Source organism: Ambystoma mexicanum, chromosome 1p (assembly GCF_040938575.1).
Source record: "Ambystoma mexicanum isolate Mex_15411 chromosome 1p, UKY_AmexF1_1, whole genome shotgun sequence".
Taxonomy (NCBI): Eukaryota; Metazoa; Chordata; class Amphibia; order Caudata; family Ambystomatidae; genus Ambystoma; species Ambystoma mexicanum.
The window spans coordinates 775519150-775542586 of NC_090921.1; the positions used below are offsets into that span (position 1 = coordinate 775519150).

The following is a 23437-nucleotide window of genomic DNA, read 5'->3' on the forward strand; positions in this document are numbered from 1 at the left end:
GCCATGCCAAAGGTGGGTCGACGGCCACCGTGGCTCCCCTTTTTCTCATCTTACAACTCCAGCAGTTAAGTGCACAAATTCCAAAAGAACAGATCCATGCCTGCTGGTGACAAATGCACGTCCCTCTCATAGTACTCTGGTAGAACTTGGCCATTGCCCCATTTAACTTCCTCCTTGATTTCTCCACTGTTGAATGACTTTCTGCGCCCTTCCATTCTTGTCTTATGATGATCTCGGACCAGATGATCTCTGTATCACCCAACTGAGAGGACACTTCCTGTAAGGTGAACATCATTTCCCTCATCAATTACCCTCTTCCCACGTTTGTCAGGTCGTTGCTGCCCTGCTGTCAATTGGAGGGAGATGAGAAGGTGATACACTAATACTACATTTTGTCTGGCCTTATGTACCTCCTAAAACACCTGGACTTTGCCTCAGGCCCCATGCCCAGCTCAGCTGCTGATGCAGTTGCCCCGATTCTAAATGTGTGTTCTGAACACACCTCCTGTCACTCCCATGCCTTTCAAGGCCATGTCCATCATGCTTTTGAATTGGAACCTGCTCAGGGCCGATGCCACGATCCCATTGCGGGCCCAGGGGTGTCAGTGGGCAGGTATGATGGCTGGCTGGCGCGAGTGTGTGGGTGGGGGGGGTGCGACGGGTGCGACATCGCTACAGCCTTTAAGGAACGGCCTACCACAGAGGAGGCAATGCCCGGCACGAGCCAAGGAGCTTTGAGCACGTGCAAGCCTGGCACATGCAAAGAAACACCTAGCACATACGAGAAACCAACGTCCTTGCGCATCTATCCCTGACAGGGTGTGGCTCAGGGCTATAAAACCACGCCCCAGACCGCACCCTGTGCTTAGCGTTTCGTCTGCTCCTAGTAAAAGTAGTGTTCCGCTTACCGCTCCTGTTGTCAGTATCCTTCTGCATCTCTACGCTTACCGTTTTGGCCTGCAGCATCCTTCGGTTGCCGTTCTGGTCTTCAGTGCTCTTCCGCAGCCTTCACCATCCCAGTTACAGCAGTTGATCTGTGGACTTTTGGTTCTTTGTCGCATCTCTGCTTTGGACTTTGGTTCTTCCTCTTGCCTTCAAAGCCTTCATCGCCCGCAGTGCCCAAGAACCTGGAAAAGCAAGCAACTGGGGAGACTCTGCATCCTGCTCCTACCCTCGCCCTACCCGCCTCCTTGAGAACTCACCTGTGCCTTGAAACGACTTCTCCTTCTCTGGCTCTCCACTTCGGCTCCGCTGTTAGCTGCTCCGCTCCTGGTTGGGGCAAAGGACAAAAGACAGTTAAAGGCAAGCCAACAATCGTGGGAAAACAAACTCCTGTTCCAGTTCATCGTGTTACAAATAGACGTACCTGTTTGCCATCGTATCCTGTGCGCTGCAGTTGTCTGACCACGCGCCTTCAGTGAAGTAACTGGAGATCGATATGCCCCAGACGCCTGGAACCATCCTTGCTACAAATGAGGTGAGCTGCGCCCACATGCTCCAGTTAGCCATGTCTTGGGGAGGGGAGTGAAGGGGGGGGGGAGATCCCGCTAATATACAGTAGACTTACCCTGTGTTCATCTCCAGGTTCATCTAATAACCCCAGAACACCACAGCCCAGAATTCCCGAAATCACCCAGGCAGCTCCCAACCTCACGGTCCCTTGGAGGTTAATCCCCAGTTGGCTGGTGGGGGAAGATGTGGCTGGGATAAACGTCCGTCCGGGTGAAGGTCACCGGTAAGGGGGCTACTCTGCATTACAGACCGGACCAGGTACTCCTGCAGGGCACCAGAGGTAAGCGTGACAGCCGACCCATCCCTGTACAAAAATTGAGGTGACCCCCGCACCCACCTGCTGCCTCTCCTGTAGGTAAGCTGTCAGCCCTGCTACTGGACTCCACTGTATGCTGTAAAGGGTGACTGTTCTATCTTTTCCATTTTGATCCTTTTAGACCTCCTTAGATAAATGTGGATCAGCGCATTTGATATTTGCACATCTTCCAACCTTAAAAACCCAGAGCCCCGTCCCTCTCTATTCTCAGGTACCAGCTCACTCACTCTGAAAGCTCCAAAGAAGGCCAAGGTGAAAGCTGCCTTGAACAAAACCCTCTCTCCCTTGCTACGGCAAAGAGTTTCTATTAAACTGTGCAATTTAGCAATATCTATGGGCCGCCTTGCGTCAGGCTTTCTCTGTTTGCTTTTCCCAACCTTTCACTGCCATTACGATGTAATGCTCCTTGGTGGGATCGGGCTTTCCCCCAGAGTTTGTAGTAGTGTGCTATTGCTGCCAAATGGTAAGATATCCAGGATCTGGTTGTCCCAGACCGCCATCCCCATCCAACAAAGGCATGTACTGGCGATCCCCTTTGGTGCGCTGTCAAAAATTGTTCTTGAAAGCGGCACATAGAAGGGGATTGGAATGCGGAGGAGAGAAGAAGAGGCAGACGCAACAGCCCTCGACCGGAGCGCCCACCGGAGCAAGGCCAACAACAGCACCAACAGCCTGCTAATCCGCCGCAGGGGAATATCTGAACTGGGGAACAACACGGAGCAGGAAGCTACGATACTGGGATTTGGACTACTATCGAGTAAACTTGGGCCCCCTCCCCGGGCAGGTCAACGCACGGATTGCAACCAGGCCAGTGGTCGGACGGCCGCCCACCCCACGGGCAAAGTCTAACACCGAGGAAGCCCACGACAGCACCACGGACAGTTGTGTAAGCTATATGGTGCAAAGGCCACTGACTGTGGCTTAGCTTAAAGTTTATTTGTTCTGGTTCAAACTTCGGGTGACAGATACTCCAAGTTGGGTGGGAGTATAGGGAGGGGGGATAGATAACACAACCGGGGCGGCAGATGCCCCCGAGGGAACAAATGTTTGAACAGATGGGAGGAAGAATCTACTCCCGTGTTTTGAGGTTTGTTTTCAGGTTTGTTTTAAATTTTATTCATGTATGGTCCGACAACAGTACACAACCACTCTCACGTGCTTGCGCCTCACAACGAAACACAGCGAAACACTAGCGCGTGCATCCCCACGGAATCCTACACATTCTGCTCCACAACAACCCGCTCCCCAGCCAGATGACGCATGACAGATATGATACGAGAACATTGCGTTTTCTTACTTGGAATGTCAACGGGCTGGGTAGTGGGATTAAACGCAAACTTGTTACCCAAACATTAAACAGACACGCGCCGGATGTGGTGATGCTCACGGAAACCCATTTAGCGGGTTCCACATGCAACCTATTTAAACGAGGCCACTATCGTATTGCACTACACTCAGGTTTCACCACGGGCTCCAGGGGGGTCCTCATACTGATTCACAAAAGGCTGCCATTGACACTATCCAGTGTGTCACAGGACAGGGGGGGCAGATTCGTGCACATGACAGGATCCCTATGGAATCGAACCATAACAATAATAGCTGTGTATGCACCACCCGCGCTGCTGCCAAGTCTCATAGAGGACATAACTCCCCAAATAGCACAGGACTCCTCAGACACACTAATTCTTGGTGGCGACTTCAACGAAGTCATGAACCTGGGCATGGATCGCACACACCTAAGGGGCAGGAATCCTGAACTACACACCAAGCTAGCCTCCTTCATATCAGCACTGGGCCTGAGGGACGTGTGGCGGGACCTTCACCCGGGGGAGCGGGAATACTCTTTTCATTCGGGCGCACACGCTTCCCTCTCCCGGTTAGACTATTTTTTCGTGCCAACCACCGAGATACATAGGGTAACTAGCGCCGCACTACTTCCACGTGGCATCTCTGACCATTCTCCCCTACTAATGGAACTATCAACATCACGACCCATTCCCCCACCCTCATGGCGCCTCAACAATTATTATCTAGGCTTCCCAGAGCTAGTTGAGCGTATACAAGAAACCACAACCAACTACTTCGAGCTGAACGCTGGGTCAGTAGGCGACCCGAGCTTACTATGGGAAGCGTACAAGCCGGTCTTGCGGGGAGAGATCATCTCCTGGATAGCGGCGCATAAAAAGGCCCACATGCAAAAACTACACGAAGCGGAAGATCAGGTGGAACGGGCAGAAAGTGCACATCTGGCGCGAGACCTGCCCGAAACGAACCGAGCTTTAATCCTTGCCCAAAAAAAACTGCACAATGTAGCCTTAGACAATGCCAAACAGGCACACGCCACAATGCGAGCCAGATTATATGAGACTGGCGATAAGGCGGGTAAATTGTTGGCCTGGCTGGAACGTAGGGATGAAGGGCACAAACAGGTCAGGATGATCAAACCCGACAATTCAGAACCGCTGTGGACAGACCAGGCGATCGCAGAAGGCTTTGCTAAATACTACGCAGGGCTCTATGGGTCACCGGAAGCCCCCACTGATCTCTCTGTGCTGAACGGGATCACCCTACCCAGCCTAACGGACACACAACGAGAGCTGCTTGAGGCAGCCATTACCGAGGAAGAGCTTGGGGCGGCCATGTCTCAACTAAATCCTGGGAAAACTCCGGGACCAAACGGCTTCCCGGTAGAGACGTGGAAGGGGGTGGAACCGAGTGCGTTAATCCCGCATCTCTTGCAGATGTACACTCACTCGAGGGAGCAAGGGCAGCTTCCCCTGGACCTAAGAAGGGCCACTATAGTGGTGATCCCCAAATCAGATAAACCACCAGAGAGGTGTAGCTCATACAGGCCCATCTCATTACTTAATACCGAGACCAAAATCCTGGCGAAAGCGTTGGCAATCCGCCTGCAGAAAGTTATCTCATCACTTATACACCCTGACCAATGTGGCTTTATGCCCCAGCGGTCAACGCGTATGAATATCCACCGACTGCACACTGCGATTGAAAAATCCCCCCTATTGCCGGACCCCCTAGCCCTGCTAGCAATAGATTTTGAAAAGGCTTTCGATTCGGTACACTGGCCAGCATTGTGGGAAATAATGCGCCGAATGGGCTTCGGTGACCAGTTCCTGGGATGGGTACAACTACTATACGAATCCCCTGAAGCTGTGACCAGAGTAAATGGTTGGTCTTCGCAACCGTTCAGACTGGGCAAGGGAACACGACAGGGGTGCCCCCTGTCTGCAATGCTCTTTGCGCTGGCCATAGAGCCACTAGCAATTCTATTACGTGAATCTCGACTATGGAAGGGCTTCCGGTGGACAGAAAATTGGGAGGATAGGGTCTCGCTGTATGCGGATGATCTGCTTTTGTATCTAGCGGACCCCATAGTCTCGTGCCCAGTGGTGATTGGTATATTGAAGGATTATGAATCCTTTAGTGGGTTGAAGGTGAACTGGTCGAAGTCCACACTATTCCCACTGAGAGAGTTGGACAGCGCTGAATTACAGGACTGCCCATTTCGCATAGAAGTTGACCAATTCCGCTATCTAGGGGTACAGATAACGACGAATCTGGCCGAGTATGTAGAGAAGAATCTCCACCCGGTCACTAATCGCTTTGCGGACGACGTCAAACACTGGAACGCCCTTCCACTGACCCTATTAGGGAGAGCAGCGTTATTCAAGATGTTGGCGTTACCTAGATTCCTGTACATACTCCAAAACGCCCCGCTACACATCCCCAGACAAGAGTTTCACAGAATTGACAGGATCCTTCGGAAACTCCTGTGGAATAACGGGCACCCAAGACTGGCGCTCCACATCCTGCAGCGCTCCATCTGGGAGGGAGGCATAGGATTGCCGCGTATACAGACATACTATTGGGCGAGTCAAATGGCGGTGATAAACGACCTCCTACACGGCGATCCCTCGCTACCCCACATAAAATTCGATACTCTCGATGGGACCAGCACAACCCCATTAGAATCCCTATACCGGAAAACTAACAGCAATAGTAACAAAACAATGGCTAATCACCGAACGCTAGTCTGGGAAGAGGCACACAAGCACATACACTGGGAGGGGAGAACCACACCAGTACAGCCACTGTGGGCGAACAAAAATATCCCGGAGCTGGGCAAACTTCCAAAATGGCGGAACTGGGTGGCTGCGGGAATTTCCAAAGTAGGAGATGTGTTCCGGGAGGGGAGTCCGGTGACATTTGAGAGGTTAGTGGAGGATTTTAATCTGCCTGCCACGGACCGATATCGGCATGTGCAACTGTGTCATGCTTTACAACAGCATTTACCTGCACTACGAGATATGGCGGACTGCACCCCCATAGAAAGAAACCTGGTTCTGGAGAGCATAGATGTTAAAATTACCTCAGTAATGTACAATGTCCTCACCTCGTTTGCCACGCCGGAGCTTTCAAGCCTAAAATCTAAGTGGGAGAGGGATGTGGGAGCGATACTGCCCGAAGATTGGATAACGATCCTAATGCACCCAAGAGAAACGGCCATCTCGGCCAGGCTACGCCTGGTACAACTCAAAATCTTGCATAGAATATATTACCCGCGGGTAGCGTTGTACAGATGGGGCAAGACCACAGACCCAAACTGCTTGCGATGCCTACAAAACGAGGGCACCTTCTTTCACATCATATGGGATTGCCCACACATCACGACATACTGGCAGCACTGCTGTGACACACTCAGTAAGGTTTTGGGTCGAACTGTGCTCAGAGATCCAAAGCTGATGTTGTTGGGAGTGGAGGAAGAGGGCGAAATGTCTCGCTCCGATAAGCTATTATTTGCAACCTCCACGGCACTGATTAAGCGCAACATTGCCAGGCTGTGGGGCTCGAGCGTCACCCCTGTGCACGCACAGTGGCTAAATGATGTGGAAGCATGCATTGCGATGGAGCGAAGGGTATATGCGGCCAGGGGATGTCCTAGGAAAGCGGGGAAAATCTGGGAAAAGTGGGAGAATGCAGTATGAAATTCTTTTGTAGGAACTAGGCCGATGGCCAGCATGTGATGGCATAGCAAGAATGTGCATAACGCTGACAATGTGTCCTCAAGATGTTGTAAAACGGACCATATACTCTTTACTGTTTATGTTATTATTGATGGTTGGACCCTTCAGGGTCACTGTTTTTTCTTGTATGATGTAATAAAATCAATAAAAGTGTTTGATCAAAAAAAAAAATTGTTCTTGAAAAGCCAAGAATCGCTCCCAGCACCCCTTGTACTTCCTTGCTGTGCCTGGTGCCAGGGCTGTGTGGACCAGTGAGCATAGATTTCCCCGATCATGCCCCACCACTGAACCTTGAACAAGGTCATCCTCTTGTTCGCCTCTGGACAGTTCCCCTGAAATGTCTCCCACTGCAAACGAGAGAGAATCAGCTGCCATGTTATTCACCCCTGGAATATGTTGTGCTCTTCTGAGTTCAACTTGAGCAGGCTTGTTGTCGGCTCCCTCAGTAACCTCGGTACCCTTAAATTGCTGGACATCACCTTATTAATGATTTGCACCACCGCCAGGTTATCCGACCACAGAATCACCCTCCTATTCGCTAATGAGACTTCCCATAGCCTGAAAGCAACCACAATAGGAAACGGCTCCAGCAAAGTGATGTCTTTGGTAATTCCCTCCTGATGCTATGCTGCCGTCCAGGCCTGCCGCACCACTCATTCCCCAGAATAACCCCAAATCCGTGGGAGTCTGAAGCATCAGTAAAAATTCAGAGTTTCTCGCTAGTAGCCCACTGCTCCCGCCAAAGTAGAACCCCATTGAAATCATCCAGGAAACCATCCCACATCTTGAGATCCTCTTTAACTTCCACCCCCAGTCGCGCGTGTTGCAGGCGTACAGTCTTGAATTCAGTGCTCCTGGCGAACACTTTTCCTGCAGGGATCCTTACCAGCAAAGTTCAAATTTCCCGCCAATGACTGCAGCTCCCTCAACGTGGCTTTACTCCTGCTCCTCAATTCTTTGATAGTTTAAGTTTCACCACTTGGTGGAAGAGAAGTCAAGACTGCCAAAGGACAGAGTCTATCTCTATTCCTAGGAATGTCAGCCGTGTGAGTGGACCCACTGTGTTCCCCTTAGCCAAGCGGACCCCCATCTCCTGCATCAATGACTGGAACCTGTCCCTTCCTTCCCAATGAACAAGAATTCGTCAAGGTAGTGCATTACTACCCTGCCCTGTGCCTTCTGCTTCAGTGCATACTCCAAACAAGTACTGATTTTTTTCAAAATAAGCGAATGAAATTGCGCAACCTATTGGTAATTACCTGTCGTAATAGTAAGAGCCCTTTAACTTGAAACTCAGCAAATTTTAGCTTTCCTTGCTAATTGGCACTAGCCTGAGGCTGACTCAATATCTGCCTTCCCCATCACGGCACCTCTCCCTGTGGCCCTCACTAGTTCTACTGCATCATCAAAGGAAGAATAATGAACCCTACAGCTCTCTTCAGCTATGCCATAGTTTACCGATGCACGCTTAGGGTAGGATAGGTGCAGTATGAGGTGAAACTGTCCTCCTTCCCTCTTGGGAACCAAGCCCAGGGTCGACACCACAAAGTTCTTCAAAGGTGGGGTAGTGAAAGGGCCCGCCGCCCTACCCAGCTTAATCTCTTTAGCAATTTATTTTCGCCACTACATCATCATTTTTAATGCCGATTTTAGATTGTCTGCTTCCCTGCTCCCCATGGCACCATTGTAAGGGATTACAAACACCCATCTGAAACCTTCCCAAAGCAGTTTTGCATCAGTGCTATTGTGGTACGTATTCAATAATGGGATCAATTTAGGCAGGAGCACGGGCGTGGGCATGTGGGTATCAATTGCGCTTAGCATTCTCTTTGGGTTTCGCGCTACTGCTCTTCTTTCCCCCATCGCATGAAGACGTGCTGCGATTCCCTGCACATTTGCCACATGCATGCTTGAATTTGCAGATTTTGCCAAAGGGGCAGTACCCTTGTTCAAACTTCCAGCAATTTGCTTGCTCCTCCTGTTGATAACTGGGTCTACTATTCCAGGAGGAGCGCCCGCAAAAGGATCCCCTCCTCCGGTCCCCATAAACCATCTCTCCTTTTGATAATAAGGCTTCTCGCCCTGAGCTTTATCCCCCATTACCCTTGCCGCTAATATTTCTTTGTGTAGCCCGTAACATCCAGGTGCGATATGGATGTATTGCTCATATGCAAACAATGGCCTGGCATCCTGTGGGAACTTTTCTATCCTAGGATGCCAACATCGTGAAAGCCTCCAACCAATTGTGAATGTTCTCTTCTTTATTGACCCTCTCCCTGTCCTTCTCCCTTTCCTTCTGATATTTGGCGTAAATCGAGCCCCACTGGATCCATATCTAGCGAGGTAAAGATTTATACTCCTTCTGCCAAATCCTCTCCTTGTATACCATAGGAATATGCCATACTATAGAGTTTCCCGCCGCCCGCACTGGTGCAAAGCCCAACATCGCTCTCCCCTACTGCCTACCATTACCCCACACCATACCTTGCCCCTGACTTCCTGTCGGTGTTGTGGTCGACTGCTGCAGCTGGCCGCCTCTCTCCCCCCCCCAGAGACAATTCCCTAGGTAATTTGGCGGCTTGACTCAAGGTCCTGGGGTTCAAAGCCCCCTCCCCCACAAGCCACCCACCCTCTGCACTTCCCCTTGCTGGTTCACCGCCTCAGCATTCGTTCTAACTTTATTAAATGCAATGACATTTTTACCATTCCTCCTGTTGCCCCATGCTTGTAAGCACTTAATAACCATACCTTTAACCTGTTCCAAGGAGGCATCGCTCTCTGATGCCACCGTGCTGGCTGCATGCGTGCTGGGTGCACTGCCGCTACAAGTTGGAACTTCTGCAGTCAAGGTTGCCGGATTGGCAACAGGCTCCTGCTTTCTCCTTCGTCCTGTCTCCCCAGCTACTTTTGGTTTTTTGGCAGCTTCAGTCTGCTGCCTAATCGCCTTAAGCTTGGCGGTCAATGTCCTCTTCCTTTTGGCGGCAGGCTCTTCCTCCTCACTGGGCCCACTTTCTTCTTCCTCAATGGCCTGCACCTCTTGCCTAGCCTCTTCCTCTGTGTAATTGGGAAACTATAATGGGGATTGTGACCTGTTGATTTTCCCAGCCACTTCCCCATCGAGCTGTGTCGCCACCTTCTCAGCCAATTCGGCCCGTGTCTGGCAGCTGCCATTCATGCCAGCATGATAAATTGTTCCATGTCTTTGTTAGGGCAGCAGAACCCTGGTGTGCCACCGCCTTGTGTGGACATCCTGGCTTATTGCAGTTGCCTTGCGGCACCCGCACTGCTGAGAAGACCTGCAGCAGCCCTCCAGGCACACGCATTGCATAGGTTTGTAGGTATTGCCTCTTCAGTGAACAGTGCACTTCGCCTGCAGTGCCCTGATGCCCTTGCAGCGGCCCTTAAGACACTTTGCGGCTTTTTGTATGTCTAGTCAATTACAAACGCTTTGAAGTTTAGACTTCCTATGGAGGCCGTTATGTTCACCGTCGCAGCCTGAAATTGACGAATTTCACTGTGCCTAATATTTTCTTCATGTTTTAACAAATGTTTATCTACTTCCGCTTTTCATCCTTTTTTTTTTTTTTAAATGTGTTTATTGGTTTAATAACATGAGGTAACAAAAAGCCGATATCATTAGAGATTGGTCAAGCATATCAAGGTAATAATAACCCTACCCCACCCCCGAGACCAAGGTTAGTTCAATGTTCCTCTCTATTCTGTGCCCGTGTCCGGGCAACCCTCTCCCTCCTCTCAATATCGTCCACCTAAGGGTGGAGCAAGAGCGCCATCTGGGCCACCCAACGGTGTAGTTCCTCGCTGGAATCTAGTCTTTGCACATGGATAGCCGTTTCCCACGCCGCGGTTTCAGCTGTAATCCACTTCGTAAGGTCTCCCCACCATAGGGACGTATGTGGACCTCTGGGGCTTTTCCACCCCATGGCAATACGTCTTTTGACCGTTATGTATATAAGATCTGTGAGCTTGGTTAGGGGTTTGTTCGTCGCGTTTCGTCTATATCTGCCCAGGATACAGGCCGTAGGCTCGTCCACCTCAACTTCGATGTCTGTGCCTGTCACTCTGTCCTTCACTTTTGACCAGAACTCCCTAATCACTGGTCAGCCCCAGAACATGCGAGTCATTCCTGCCCTGGGTTCGCTGCATTTGGGGCATAATTGGGTTCCAGCACCTGTGAATCTTGATATGGCTTCAGGCGTGAGGTACGCTCTATTGGTGATGTACAGCTGGATAAGCTGCAAGCAGGCGTTTCTGGAAACTTTCTTATGGTAGTGGGTTATACCGCCCCAATCTTTGTCTTCAAAAACAAGGCCCAGTTCAGTTTCCCACTTACTCCTGCATTTAAGGTCTCCCCTGGTCGTACCCCACAACAGGGCCTCGTAGATTCGTGAGGTTTCATGGCCCCCCCTCAGTGGAGTTCAGTATCGTTTCAATGCATTCATTTTCCTCAGTCAGGTCGGCAGCAACCGGCCATCTCTTGTTCAAAGCCTGTACGACCACCCTGTGCAGCAGGAATTGTCCTGCCGGAAGGCCCGTGGCCTCACAGAGTTCCGAGAAAGTTAAGATTTCCTGTTCTTGAATCAAGTCCCAAAGTTTGGCTACCCCGAGGGGCTGCCATTGTGTGCGTGTTTCAAGTTGCCCCCACAAGTGATTAGCCATAAGTGCAGCAATGGGGATATGTGGGGAGAACGGGTCATCCGACCCAACCAGCTTGCAGGCCCTTTTCCAAAACCGGATCCCTCGCTTAGCGAGGTAAGGGCAGTGTCTCATAGCACAATCCCCGGCCCACAGTATGTCTCTTAGTAACAACCGGGGAACGGCCGGTTGGAGGAGGCGAGTGTCCGTCGTGCTCTCATCGGCCATCCATTGCGTGACATGTCTCAGCTGGCTAGCAAGGAAATAAAGCTCAAAATTGGGGATCTTCAGTCCGCCCCTTTCGTATGGTCTTTGGAGAGTCTCCAACGCCACCCTGTGCCTGCCTTCCTGCCAGAGGAAGCCCCTACAGAGTTTGTTGAGATTTTTGGAGAATAAGGGGGGAGATGTTGAAGGGGACGTTAGTGAAATTATGTAGTAGGCGGGGAAGGGCGACCATTTTAAGGAGACCAGCACTCCCGGCCATTGAAAGCGGGAGCCAACCCCAGAATTCCATGGATTTCGTGAGAGTCTTTGGCCCTTACAGTGTTAAGGATATGTTCTGTGCCGGGGTTACGGTGTATGGTTATCCCCAAGTATTTGAAAGAGGTTGCCTGCTATTCAAGATCAAGAGGGGGGAGGGATCTGTATTCATCACTGTAAAGTGCTGCAAGAGGGTAAAGGCAAGATTTGCTCCTATTGGATCCCGGTGAGCTTGTGGAAGCAGTCCAGGGTTTCCAAGATGTAGGGTAGGAGGTGCTCGGGGTCTTGAAGGTACAAAAGGGTGTCGTCAGCATACATGGAGATGAGGTGGGTCACCCCGTCTATCTTAATGCCTCCCTCCCGGTATTCCTGTCTCAGGTAGGCCGCCACTGGTTCAGCTGCAAGAATGTATAACATGGGGGACAGAGGGCACCCCTGGCGGGTGCCCCTGTGTAGGGACCATTTAGCGGAATAGGTTTTTGTTGGTGCGTACTCTCGCGGTGGGGTTAGCATAAACTAGCTGGGTCCACTTTAGAAATACAGGGCCTATTCCCATTTTGGCCATGGTGGCATATAACCAGTCCCACCTCACGGAATCAAATGCTTTGGTGGCATCTAATGATGCTACTGCAAGTTTCTGTGGCCTTCCCTCAGTACTATAAATGACATGATGTAATCTGCGCAGGTTCTCAGTGGTGGAACGCCCCGGGACGTATCCGGTTTGGTCTTGATGGATCAAAAGTGGGATTACTCTGCGCAGTCTATTCACAAGCAGGGCAGTAAAGATCTTGCAGTCTACGTTTAGCATAGAGAGGGGCCTGTATGAACCACAAACTGCCCCGTCCCTCCCTGGTTTAAGTAAGGGTATAATCACGGCACACTCATGGAGTCCGGGAGGGTACCACACTCGAAGGCCTCATTAAAGACCTGGGCCAATATTGGGGCGAGTGTTTCCTCATAGGTCTTGTAAAATTCCCCCGGGAGACCATCCAAACCCAGGGTTTTCCTAGCTGGTAGCGATTTAATTACCACCCTGACCTCGTCGGGGGTGACGGGCTCGTCCAGGGTTTCAGCTGTCTAATTTAGGTAGGTCAAGGGCGTCTTCGATCCTGGTGTCAGAGGGGGGCGAGGCTTCGGAGAACAGGCTACGGTAGAAGTCGGTAAAAACCGAATTAATTTCTTGTTGGGTATGCACGGCGGTGCCGTCGGGTGTGAGTATGTGGCAAATGGGTGGCCTGGGGGTCTCCCTTTTATAGAGCCAAGCTAAGAGTTTCCCTGGCTTGTCTCCAGAGCATGGATTCTCTCCGTGTGCTTGGCGTAGCTCAGTTTACCGAGGGATTCCCAATGAGTTAGGCAGGTTTGTCTGAGTTCGGCCATTTTTTGTAATTGGTCGGGGGATGGGTCAGCCCTGCCTTCAAGCATACTCGGGTCCCTCTCTGCGCGCTCTAGCAAGGATGTAATGGATCTTTGAGCACCCCCAACTGCTGGGATCATCTCGCCCCTCATGACCACCTTGTATGCTTCCCAAGTTGTGCTCAAGTATTTAACGCTATGCAAGTTATTCTGCCAATATTCCTCAGTACTATCTTTTATGCGTTCCTGGAATGCAGTGTCAAGAAGGGCCTCAGCCTCCATGTGGGTACAGGGGGTTTAGGCGGGAACACCTCCCATGTCACCAATAGGGGAGAGTGATCAGACAGCACCCTAGGCAGGTAGCGCACATCAACAAACATGGACTGTTGTGTTAGGCTGAGAAAAATATAGTCCAGCCTGGTGTGTATGGCGTGAGGTGGGGAGTAGAAGGAATACTCGTGTTGCTCCGGGTGCTGGACCCTCCATAGATCACTGAGTTGCAACTGTTGGATTAGTTTGGAAAGTATTTTGGCCGGAGGGGAGGGGCGATTGTGTTTTATTATCTGGTCTGTCCAGTAGAGGGTCAAGGGTACAGTTGTGGTCGCCCCCCCATATCATAATTCTGTCCATACATGGGCTGAGTCGCGTATAAAGGGAATGGATGAAGGCAGTCGTCATGGTTGGGTGTGTAAGTGCTGACCAGGCATACCTCTTTGCCCTTGATGGAGCCGCACACCACCACCATCCTGCCCTCGTTGTCTGTTTTAGTGCTAGTTAGTCTGAAAGGAACAGTGGGGGCAATCCATATCAGAACCCCTCTGTCGTAGGAGGAGTAGGCCGAACCTATTAGGGTACCACGGCAAGTTTTGGCCAGGGCTTCCAGTTTCGTGGCAGTTAAGTGAGTCTCTTGCAGCGTGGCGATTCCGACCTTGCATCTTTTCAGGTAGGTTTGGACACGCCGTTGTTTAACGAAGCTGTTCAGGCCTCTGACGTTCCATGTAACGACCCTTATTGTGTCAGCCATAGGCGTTGTGTGGTTTATTGTATGTAACAGGTGGAGCTTGAGGTCTTGATGGTGCTGCAGTGCGTGTGAATGGTTCCCGTGGTCTCGGTATTTCCCAGTGTATGTCCCCAACTTGTGCAGAAACTCCCCTATTCACACCCCCACCCCCTTTAACTGTGAAATCCCCAAACATTGAACTGGCCCAGCGAGGTTACCCTCGTTATGACTGTCCCGTTTCTGCTCCGTCAGACCGTGCATCGGTCTCCAGGTGCCCTACGGGCGGATATATATATACCCAAAAGGAAGAAACGTTCCAGGGCGTGGAGTGAACTTGGACTCCGGGTCTCTGCATGGAGGATCCATTCAGCTGTGTAGAGGTTCAAAAAAGTGTAGTTCCCACAAGGATGGCAGGAAGAGTGTTATCTCAGTCTCCGCTTCTTTTCCTCAATATCAGGGATCTGTAAACCGTCCATCCAGTCCCTGGCCTGAGCCGGAGTGTTGTACAGGTGAGCCTTATTGTTATGCAGCACTTTAAGCCTAGAAGGATACAGGTGCATATAACGCAGCCCAGCGGCTTTCAATCTGGCCTTCGTGTGTATGAACTGCGCTCTGTTCATTTGGACCTGAAAAGTGTAATCAGGGTAAATGGCAATTTTAGCAGAGTTCCATTGGATTTGGCCACCTGCTCGGGAAAAGGCCAGAATGACTTCTCGATCCCTGTAGTTGAGAACTTTTGCTATCACTGGCCCGGGTGGGGCCCCCGGTGGTGGTTTCTTAGCCAGGGATCTGTGGGCCCTCTTGATGGTGAAGCCTTGGGAGAGTTTTCCAGCTCCCACCTCGTGTAGCAAGAGGTTCTCTATGTAGTTAGTGGGGTCGGAGCCTTCGGAACCCTCTGGCAGCTTGAGGAGACGTATTTCAAGTGCCTCGGTTCTGCCTGCCAGGGAACGGACGTCCTGACGCAGGAGAACCTAGTCTGTGGCATCGGCATCAATTTTGTTTTCCATCGTTGCCTGGAAAAGCTTGATGGCTTCAAGAATCTGGGTATTACTAGGCTCCGTATCCGTAGTTGCCGTGAGGTTAGGTTGAGCGTCCGAGCCCGCCTTGTTTGTGCCCTCGGAATTTGGGGATTCGCTGGCTGCAAAGGTGTCCATTGTGGTCTGGCGCTGCTTGGGCCTGCCGCTTCTCCCGGACATATCGTTAGCGCAGGGCCTCACCACACCAGGAGTGCCGGGAGTGTAGGTGGAAGGCTGCCGGCAGCAGCCGCAGAGGGGTGTCTCTTGTTACCGCTGCAGGACCCACGAGGCAATGATATGAAGTTGCAGGGCAGCAGGCCAATTTCGGAAAGCAAAGGGTACCTCGGTTCCAGCGGGCACGCTGTGCGCCGGACGGCCCTCCCAGTAGTCTGCTGTGGATCGGGAGATGAGCCTGGGTGGTGGGGGAGCGCGGGGCTCCCCAAAGAGTGGGCCTCACGGTCTGCCGGAACGTCAGGCTGCAGGCAGGGGCCAGGTGTTTTCGCCCACACCTCCCCTCAATGAAGGTTCGTGCAGGTGGGGGGAAAGAAGCGGCCGGGGTCTCAGCACCCAAGTTCTTGCGTTGTCGCCAGCGGCAAAGTCAGGCAGAGTAATGCGCGGGCCCACCGACCCAGCCGCCAATGTGTATGTCCAGGCTGGTCCTCCCCCGCGCCCGTCTACCTCTGCGGTGCCGACGGGCCACCGCTCACGCCGGGGCCCCTCGCGACTATCCAGGGAACACCACAGCCCAGTCGCGTGCCGCAGGCAGGGCGCTGTCCGGCAGGGGCGTCAGGGTCGGTCCTCTCGATCGATGAGCGCAGCTGTTCCGCTCCCTCTTCTAGGCCCGGCACAGGTCGGCAGCCCAGGATCCTCTTCCCCCGCCGGCGGGCAGCGGCCTTGGTGATCAGGGCGCAGGAGCTGCCATTTTGAATCCGCTCACCGATACTTTTCGCACGCCGGGTAAAAGCGTTAGCCGTCACTTCTCTGCCTGGGAGACGGTTCGAAAGGTTGCTGAAGAGGTTCTGCGACGAATGGTGCAACTTGTAGGGTTCGGTAGCACGTTAAAGACACTTAAAACAGCTTATAATTGCATATCAGCACAGAGCTCTCAGGAGACACGTCCGCTCTACATGGCAGTTGGCCACGCCCCCCCCGCTTTTCACCCTTAAGCGGCCCGGAATAGCAAATGCGTCCTCGCTGTTCACCGCTGCCACTCCTTGGTCTAATTAATTAAGACTGCACACGTTTTTTACCCTTATGCTGCCCGGAATAGTACTGTTACCGTGCACCCGGCTTGCTGAGATACTAAACGCCTTCCGGTGTTGCCGCGTTGCAGTAGCGAGAGGGCGATCAGCCGGGCACTCTCTCCCCCTTTTACGCCCCCTCGCTCACCTCCAAATCCAGCTGCTCCGACAAGCTGGTTCCGCTTGTTGGCCTTGACGCCGGAGCTCCTCTCCTTCACAGCCGCTCTGCACACATGCCGCACAGCTCATGCTCCCGGAGCCTTCCTGGCAGTGTCTGTGGCCCTTCTCCCTCCGCAGCAGCTCCGACTTCAGCCAAGCAACCTCGATCCTTACTGCAGCCCCCAGGCACACAGTGCTCTGCGGTCTCACCTCTCAACCTCATCTGGCTCTGTCACTGAACGCTGTGAAGCTGCTCCAAACATGTATCCCACACCGACTCCAAAAACTGCTGCCTCCTTCCTAAGGTCGTCCGGGGTCCTCAGGCTGCGATGATCAGGCTGCCAGTCGCCCAGCTGCCTATAAGCCCCATGGCACGCCCATCTCCTTTGTTGGATTTCAGAGGCATTCGAGCCCGGGGCTTGCGGTCTCTTGTGTTTTCCCGGGCTTGCCCAAAAACACCCCCCCCTCTTACCTAGGGTGGAGGGAGGAGGACGCTGTCCCTTTATTTGAGCGCCTCCTCAAGTTCCACCTCGTCGTCACCTCCATTCCTCCATTAGAAACATTGCAGTTCCGACTCAAGTTAATCTGATTTCCATTATGGGGCAATGCTTTTGCTATAATTAGCTGACAGTTCTGCAATACAATTCCACTGAGGAATGACAGATCCCGAAATGGGTTAACATTTGTGAAACTGAAATGTTGACTGTGGATATGGCCTTCTAATTCGTTATGTTGCCTCTATTCAACCTTTTACTCGTTGTTTAAGTCAGGACTTTAAGTAGACTGGGTCCTCCCAGTTCCTGGACCTGCCAAAGGTACAAAAAGTGTCCCAAGCCAAGTCATTTACTGGGTCCCAAATTCCATCCAAGATGGGTCCTCGGAGTGGGAGCGCAAAGCAGCCCCCTTCCACATCTGTAGTGTGAGCTTCTGTAAATACAAAAAAACCTGACTGCTGTTTTGGAGAGATCTACCAGATCCCCAGTTGCAGTGGCTCCCCTGTTGCTTCAGAGGTCTGATCTCTACCTAATGAGCTTTGCTTTGGTTCCTGATGATAGGTAAAACAAGGCCACCTGCTCACCCATCCACCTACCAGAGGCTGTGCCAGATTATCCATTAGGCCAAGTAGGAACCAGCCTATGGGCCTCACTCCTTTTAGGGGCCCCGCGACAACAGATCAAAATAAAGCGCTACTGAAATTTAAAAATGTATACGCAACATATTAACTGCCTAGGGGCCTCCACAGGGTTCAATCCAGCACTGACCGGAGGATGCTCTCCTTTTACAGTCTTCGTTTAAGTGCATTCCCACATGTCGGCTGGTGCACCCCGGTTTTCAGCCCGCTGATGTCTTTCCATGTCCCCAGTAAAAAATAAATCAAACTAGCAACGAGGAGTACAATAGTCGGAGAACCATATGAAAACGACCCATTGCACATACAAACATTTTAACAGTTTGTAATCCGTGTAATTCAAATCAGCCGTTTAGCACATATATTTTGTAATTTTTAGTTTATTCAAACTTTTATTACAAAACAGAACACAGAAACAAGAGATAGACAACACAAGAAAACGCTATCCTTCCTATCCCTATGGTTATTCACTTCATTTCTTCCTTTGGTACAATCTTTTCTAAAAAATTAATCACCGCACAGGTTAGATGGACATTGTTGCTTGAGAGCATCATGAACCACCACTCGTCAATATTGTCGTTTACGGGTGCATATTTTCCAAGGAACAGGGAACGTTCATATACTAGCTCCTCACATTCCGTTATTACATTTTTCAAGGATTCTTCTGAGACTTGACCGAATCTACAGATGTTATCCATTGTTTTGACATCATGTCTGGTCCAAAGCACCTCTTTTGTGTGGTATATATTTTACTGTAGTCTCAGCAATTTATTGCGGTGATATATTTGTTAATGGGTATTTTTCCCCCCGCCTTCTCTTTTTATAATTTGCATTTTGTGTTTTTTGGAAAATGTTGGATTTGGAAGTGCCACATCTTTTGCGCCTCTGCTGTATGCCGGAACATCACATGTATGACGGGAGAAAGTCTAAGCCCAAAATGTGTATTCGTATTTATATACTGTGCATGAGCATAACATGTAACCCTCTAAACATAATTTGAGAGAATGTGCCTGCAGATGTGGTCAGAAAGCAACCTGGTTATTTGTGTTTTCTGTCTTTAGAGTGAGGAGGACACACACCACAAGGTGCGGCTTGCTGCGGGGAGCGGTCTGAGGCCCGACGTCTGGAAAGAGTTCCGCCAACGCTTTGGAAAGATAAGAGTCCTTGAATCCTACGGGATGACAGAGGCCAATGTCACGTTTTTCAACTACACCAGTAAAATTGGAGCCATTGGCAGAGGTGGGCGTGTCTTCAGGGTGAGTGAATCTGCTGTTTACCTTCAATGGCTAAAGGGACACTTTTTTCTAATAAATATATATTTTTCAGTTCTGGATTTCCTAAAGTAATTACAAGTAAATAGCACAAATAGATGAGCAAATACTCCCCTGAAGATAAAGTTATGGCTGTCGGAAGTTAAATTAAATTTTAAACATGAAAGCAAGGGCTTGCTTCTGATAAATGTATCCACCTGCCTGGAGGTTGTTATACAGAGGACACCTGTGACTTTATCAATGACATATGTGTGTTGGGGAAGTAATTGTGGAAACTAGTCGATACTAATTGGTGGAGATTTGAATGCCCGGTGCCACGATTAACGAGCCCGGTGCCCCATTCGTTACTGTGAGCCCTAAGTCTTGTTTGTTGCAGCAGAGGGGAAATGTGCAGAGGATCAAATGGGTGGAATTCCTCTGAGAATGGGAACTGGAAGTGTTGAATTGAAGAGTAAGAGGAGATGTCCCAGGAAAGGGGACATGAAGAAGAGGGCTGAAATGGGCCACTTTGGACTATCTCTTTGGGAGTAACGATATACTTGAGCATGTGCAATCCCTTGACAGATCTACCAGTGACAACAGCGACCACTCCCCATTGAGTTTAATTCTCGCTTACCCCATCCAAGATGTCGGTCGATGTGCAATTAAGCAAATTGTGCCTAGTTTTTCAGGGAATTGTATTTGGTGGTCCTGCACGAATATTGAGAAGGCCTTGCTTTGGGTAAACTCCTTGGGAAGGGCCAGTTGGTAGATTATATTCCTCATTAAGTGTGGATGAGATGGAAGGATGGAGAAGTACATCCATGAGGTAGATAGCGTCCTTTAACTCAACTTGCCCTACGGTCATAGACTAGGCACACAGTAACTCGTTTGATGCTCACATTCAAAATGCCAAGCGCGTTATGCGTAGGGAAATGTGCGAGGTGAGAAAGAGGGCTTGCACTGGGTTAGAATTTCAGCACTGTAAGAGTGTGATTAATAACAGCTACCGTAGTGCGTGTTTTAAACATGCAATAGCAGCAATTGATAGGCGCCCTGAACAGTTGCAACCCAAGAAATATTTCGCAGCTATTAACTGTGGCCAAAGGACCCAGAGAGCAGCGTATTCTAAACCCCATTAGTGAGGTAACTTGGTTGAAACACATTGGTGGAAATCAAAGGCCTGAACCATCTACCCCGACTTCTGGTGATCTAGTGCCAAGTGAACATTGGCTGATTGATACATCAGTTAATTCTTTGTTGGGGGCCATTAACGCTCTTAAATCATCTTGGGTGCCAGGACCAAACTGGTTAGCAAATGTAGTCTTTAAAAGGGATCCGGCTGTGTGGGTTCCTATTTGAAAGAGCTGTTTGATGGAGTGTGTGACGAACAAAAAATCCTGACCACTTGGAGGCAGTCTGTGCTTGTTCCTGTCTATAAGTAGGGTGACGGGAGCAAGCCAGAAAATTACAGACTGTTGTCCATGTTGGATGTGACAGGCAAACTGTTCTCGGGCCTGTTATTGAAGGAAGTCAGGATTGGGTCAAATCTGAAAACCTCTTACATGACCTACCAACGGGATTTAGGCCAGGCTCCTCCACTATACATAATATCTGCATGCTTGACCGGATTGATTCATGAGGCTTCTCGGAGGGATGCCTGGTGCTCTATGTGGTGTTCTATGACTTCTGGTCGGCCTTCGACTCAGTAAACGGAAAACTCTGGAAAAGGTTAAAGGGATAGTCCAGTAAAAAAATGTATTTAAAAAATAGATAAGCAATATAAAAAAAATACTAGCACTATTTTTTTAAAAACTTCCTATGGAAAATTTTGAGCTATTCAAGCTCAAAATTCGCAAAAGCAAGCACATGCCCGCCTGTGCTGGCTTTTGCTTTTGCGGCACTAATGACGGAAAAGCCAGCCAGCTGTAGTAAACAAAAGCTACCGCTGGGTGGCTTTTCCTTCATTGGTGCCGGGACTCGGAGGACGCGGACCGGAGACCAGAGCAGGAAAGCTGCAGCTGAATCTCGGTAAGTGCTTTTTTTTTTTTTTTTTTTTAAATAAGCACTAGCTGCAGTATTTTTTCTAAGTTTTCCGGGCTGGAGGAGCCCGGAAAACTTAGAACTAAAACTGCAGCTTTAAAAACGTATTTGTTTATAAATACAATGTTGTGTTTGAAAACGCTGCGGTTTTTCTTTCCAGGTTTCTCAGGCTCCTCCGGCTCGGAGGAGCCGGAGAAACTCGGAAAAAAAAACTGCAGCGTTTTCAAACACAACCGCGTTGTGTTTATGCCTGCTGTGGCTATCACTTTGGGTCTCCGGTGCTCCCACAGGGGAGCACCGGAGACCCAAAATGAAAGCCAAGGCAGGCAGAAACACAACACGGTTGTGTATGAAAATGCTGCGGTTTTTCTTTCCGAGTTTCTCAGGCTCCTCCGAGCCGGAGGAGCCTGAGAAACTTGGTACGAAAAACCGCAGCGTTTTCAAACACAACGTTGTATTTATGTTTGCGGTCGCTTCAAAAGCGACCGCAAATATAAATACAATGTTTTTAAAGCTGCGGTTTTATTTCTAAGTTTTCTGGGCTCCTCCAGCGTTGGATGATGCGCAAGGGGATCAAGATGGCGATGACCAGCCCTGCTCTGTTAGGGCGTTCCATGACCGGGTACTGGACATGACTCTTCTGGATGTTTCAGTACCTGAGGCACCCCCGCCGCAAGAAAGGGTGCTTTCAGGGGCGTTCACCTTGTCTCCTCAGGAGCGCACCAGCTTGTTCTTTCAGAAGGACGTTTTGGCCGAGGTCCTCAAAATCTGGGATAAGCTACACTATGGACAGCTTGTTAACAAACAGATTGATCCTCGTTATAGTCTTCATACTTCAGAGAAGGTAGCCTTAGCGTCTTGTCCGCTTCCTTCCTCCACAGTGGTGGCGGCTGCTACGCTTTAATCCAGACCGGCTTCAACATCATCTACAGCGGCGGCTCAGGTTCTGGCCAAAGAGGACAAGTTGCTTGACTCTTTGGGGAGGAAGATCTTTGCTAATACGGCTCTGCAGTTGCGCCAGGCGATCGCAGAGCTAATTTTAGCGAGAGCGAATATGAAAATGTGGAAAGTTCGGAATTTGAGGAGCTCATTCCTGCGGACAAGCTGGATGATTTTAAGGCGGGCTTGTCAGATGCTAGAGTCCTGGCGCAGGATATGCTTGAGGCTGCAGCGCATCATGTCGACACCTCAGCTCGGGCCTCATGCTTGGCGTGGACACATCTCATCAGGCTTGGCTTCACGCCACAATGTTTTCCAAGGAGGTGCAGGATAAAGTTCTGGACCTGCCTTTTTGACGGGAAAGAACTGTTCCATTCGTCAACGGACGTAGAGCTGACTAAAACAAAGGACAGCACTCAGAAGGTCAAATCTTTGTCCGTTCTGGTAAAACCACCTTTTAGGGCTCAGAGAATGCCTCGCAGCCTCGGTCTTCCTCTGGTTTTCGGGGGTTTCTAGATCGGAAAACCCAGAGAGTCGATCCTCCAACTGGAAATTCCCGCTGATGTCAACAGCGAGGCCGGTTTTTCTCTCGGTCCTCTGCCTCCTCCTCAGGATCTGGGGGTCCCGCCTCTGAGAACCCCGCTAAATGAGGGTTTTTGGCGCTCGCACGAGACCCCAGTGGGAGGGTGCATTGCGTCTCACTTGGAGGTGTGGCGGAACATCACAGAGGACCGGTGGGTCTCATCAGTAGCTCGGGCGGGCTTCGGCTTCCCCTTCCCCCTACCCCACCCTTCAATCCCCCTTTCCAGCAGTCGGGGACGCCTTCCCTCAGAGCCGAAGTCCAGAAGGTTCTGGATCTCAAGGCGGTGGAATCCGTTGCCCTAGGGGAACGAGGGGAGGGCTTCTACTCCCGTCTGTTCATGGTGCCCAACCAGGCTGGCCTGTGCACCATCCTAGACCTTTCCAATTTCAACCTTTCTCTTCCCCAAGAGAAATTCAAGATGATCACCCCCAACCAGATAAATTCCTCTCTTCCGAAGGGCGACTGGCTCAGCGTGGTGGACCTTCAGTATGCTTATATGCATATCCTCATTTGGAGCCCGCATCGGAAATGCCTATGGTTTTCCATGGGGGAGGACCATTTCCAGTTCCGTGTGCTCACTTTTGGTCTCAGCTCGGCACCGCGTGTCTTTACGAAGATGATATCGGTCATTGCAGCTTATCTTCGGCTTCAGGGTATCCATGTGTATCCGTATTTGGACGACTGCCTGCTGCACAGTCCCTGTCCACTGAAAGCCTCG

The 23437-nt window shown here is 50.6% G+C and overlaps 1 protein-coding gene across 1 annotated transcript in view; it reads left to right on the top strand.

The window, feature by feature from the left end:
* Window positions 1-23437, top strand: part of SLC27A3 (solute carrier family 27 member 3) — a 442422-nt gene that overhangs the window by 240640 nt on the left and 178345 nt on the right. The window contains exon 5 of the mRNA XM_069651264.1: window positions 18966-19160. Coding sequence (XP_069507365.1) covers window positions 18966-19160 — 195 coding nt within the window. The remainder of the gene's footprint in view (window positions 1-18965; window positions 19161-23437) is intronic.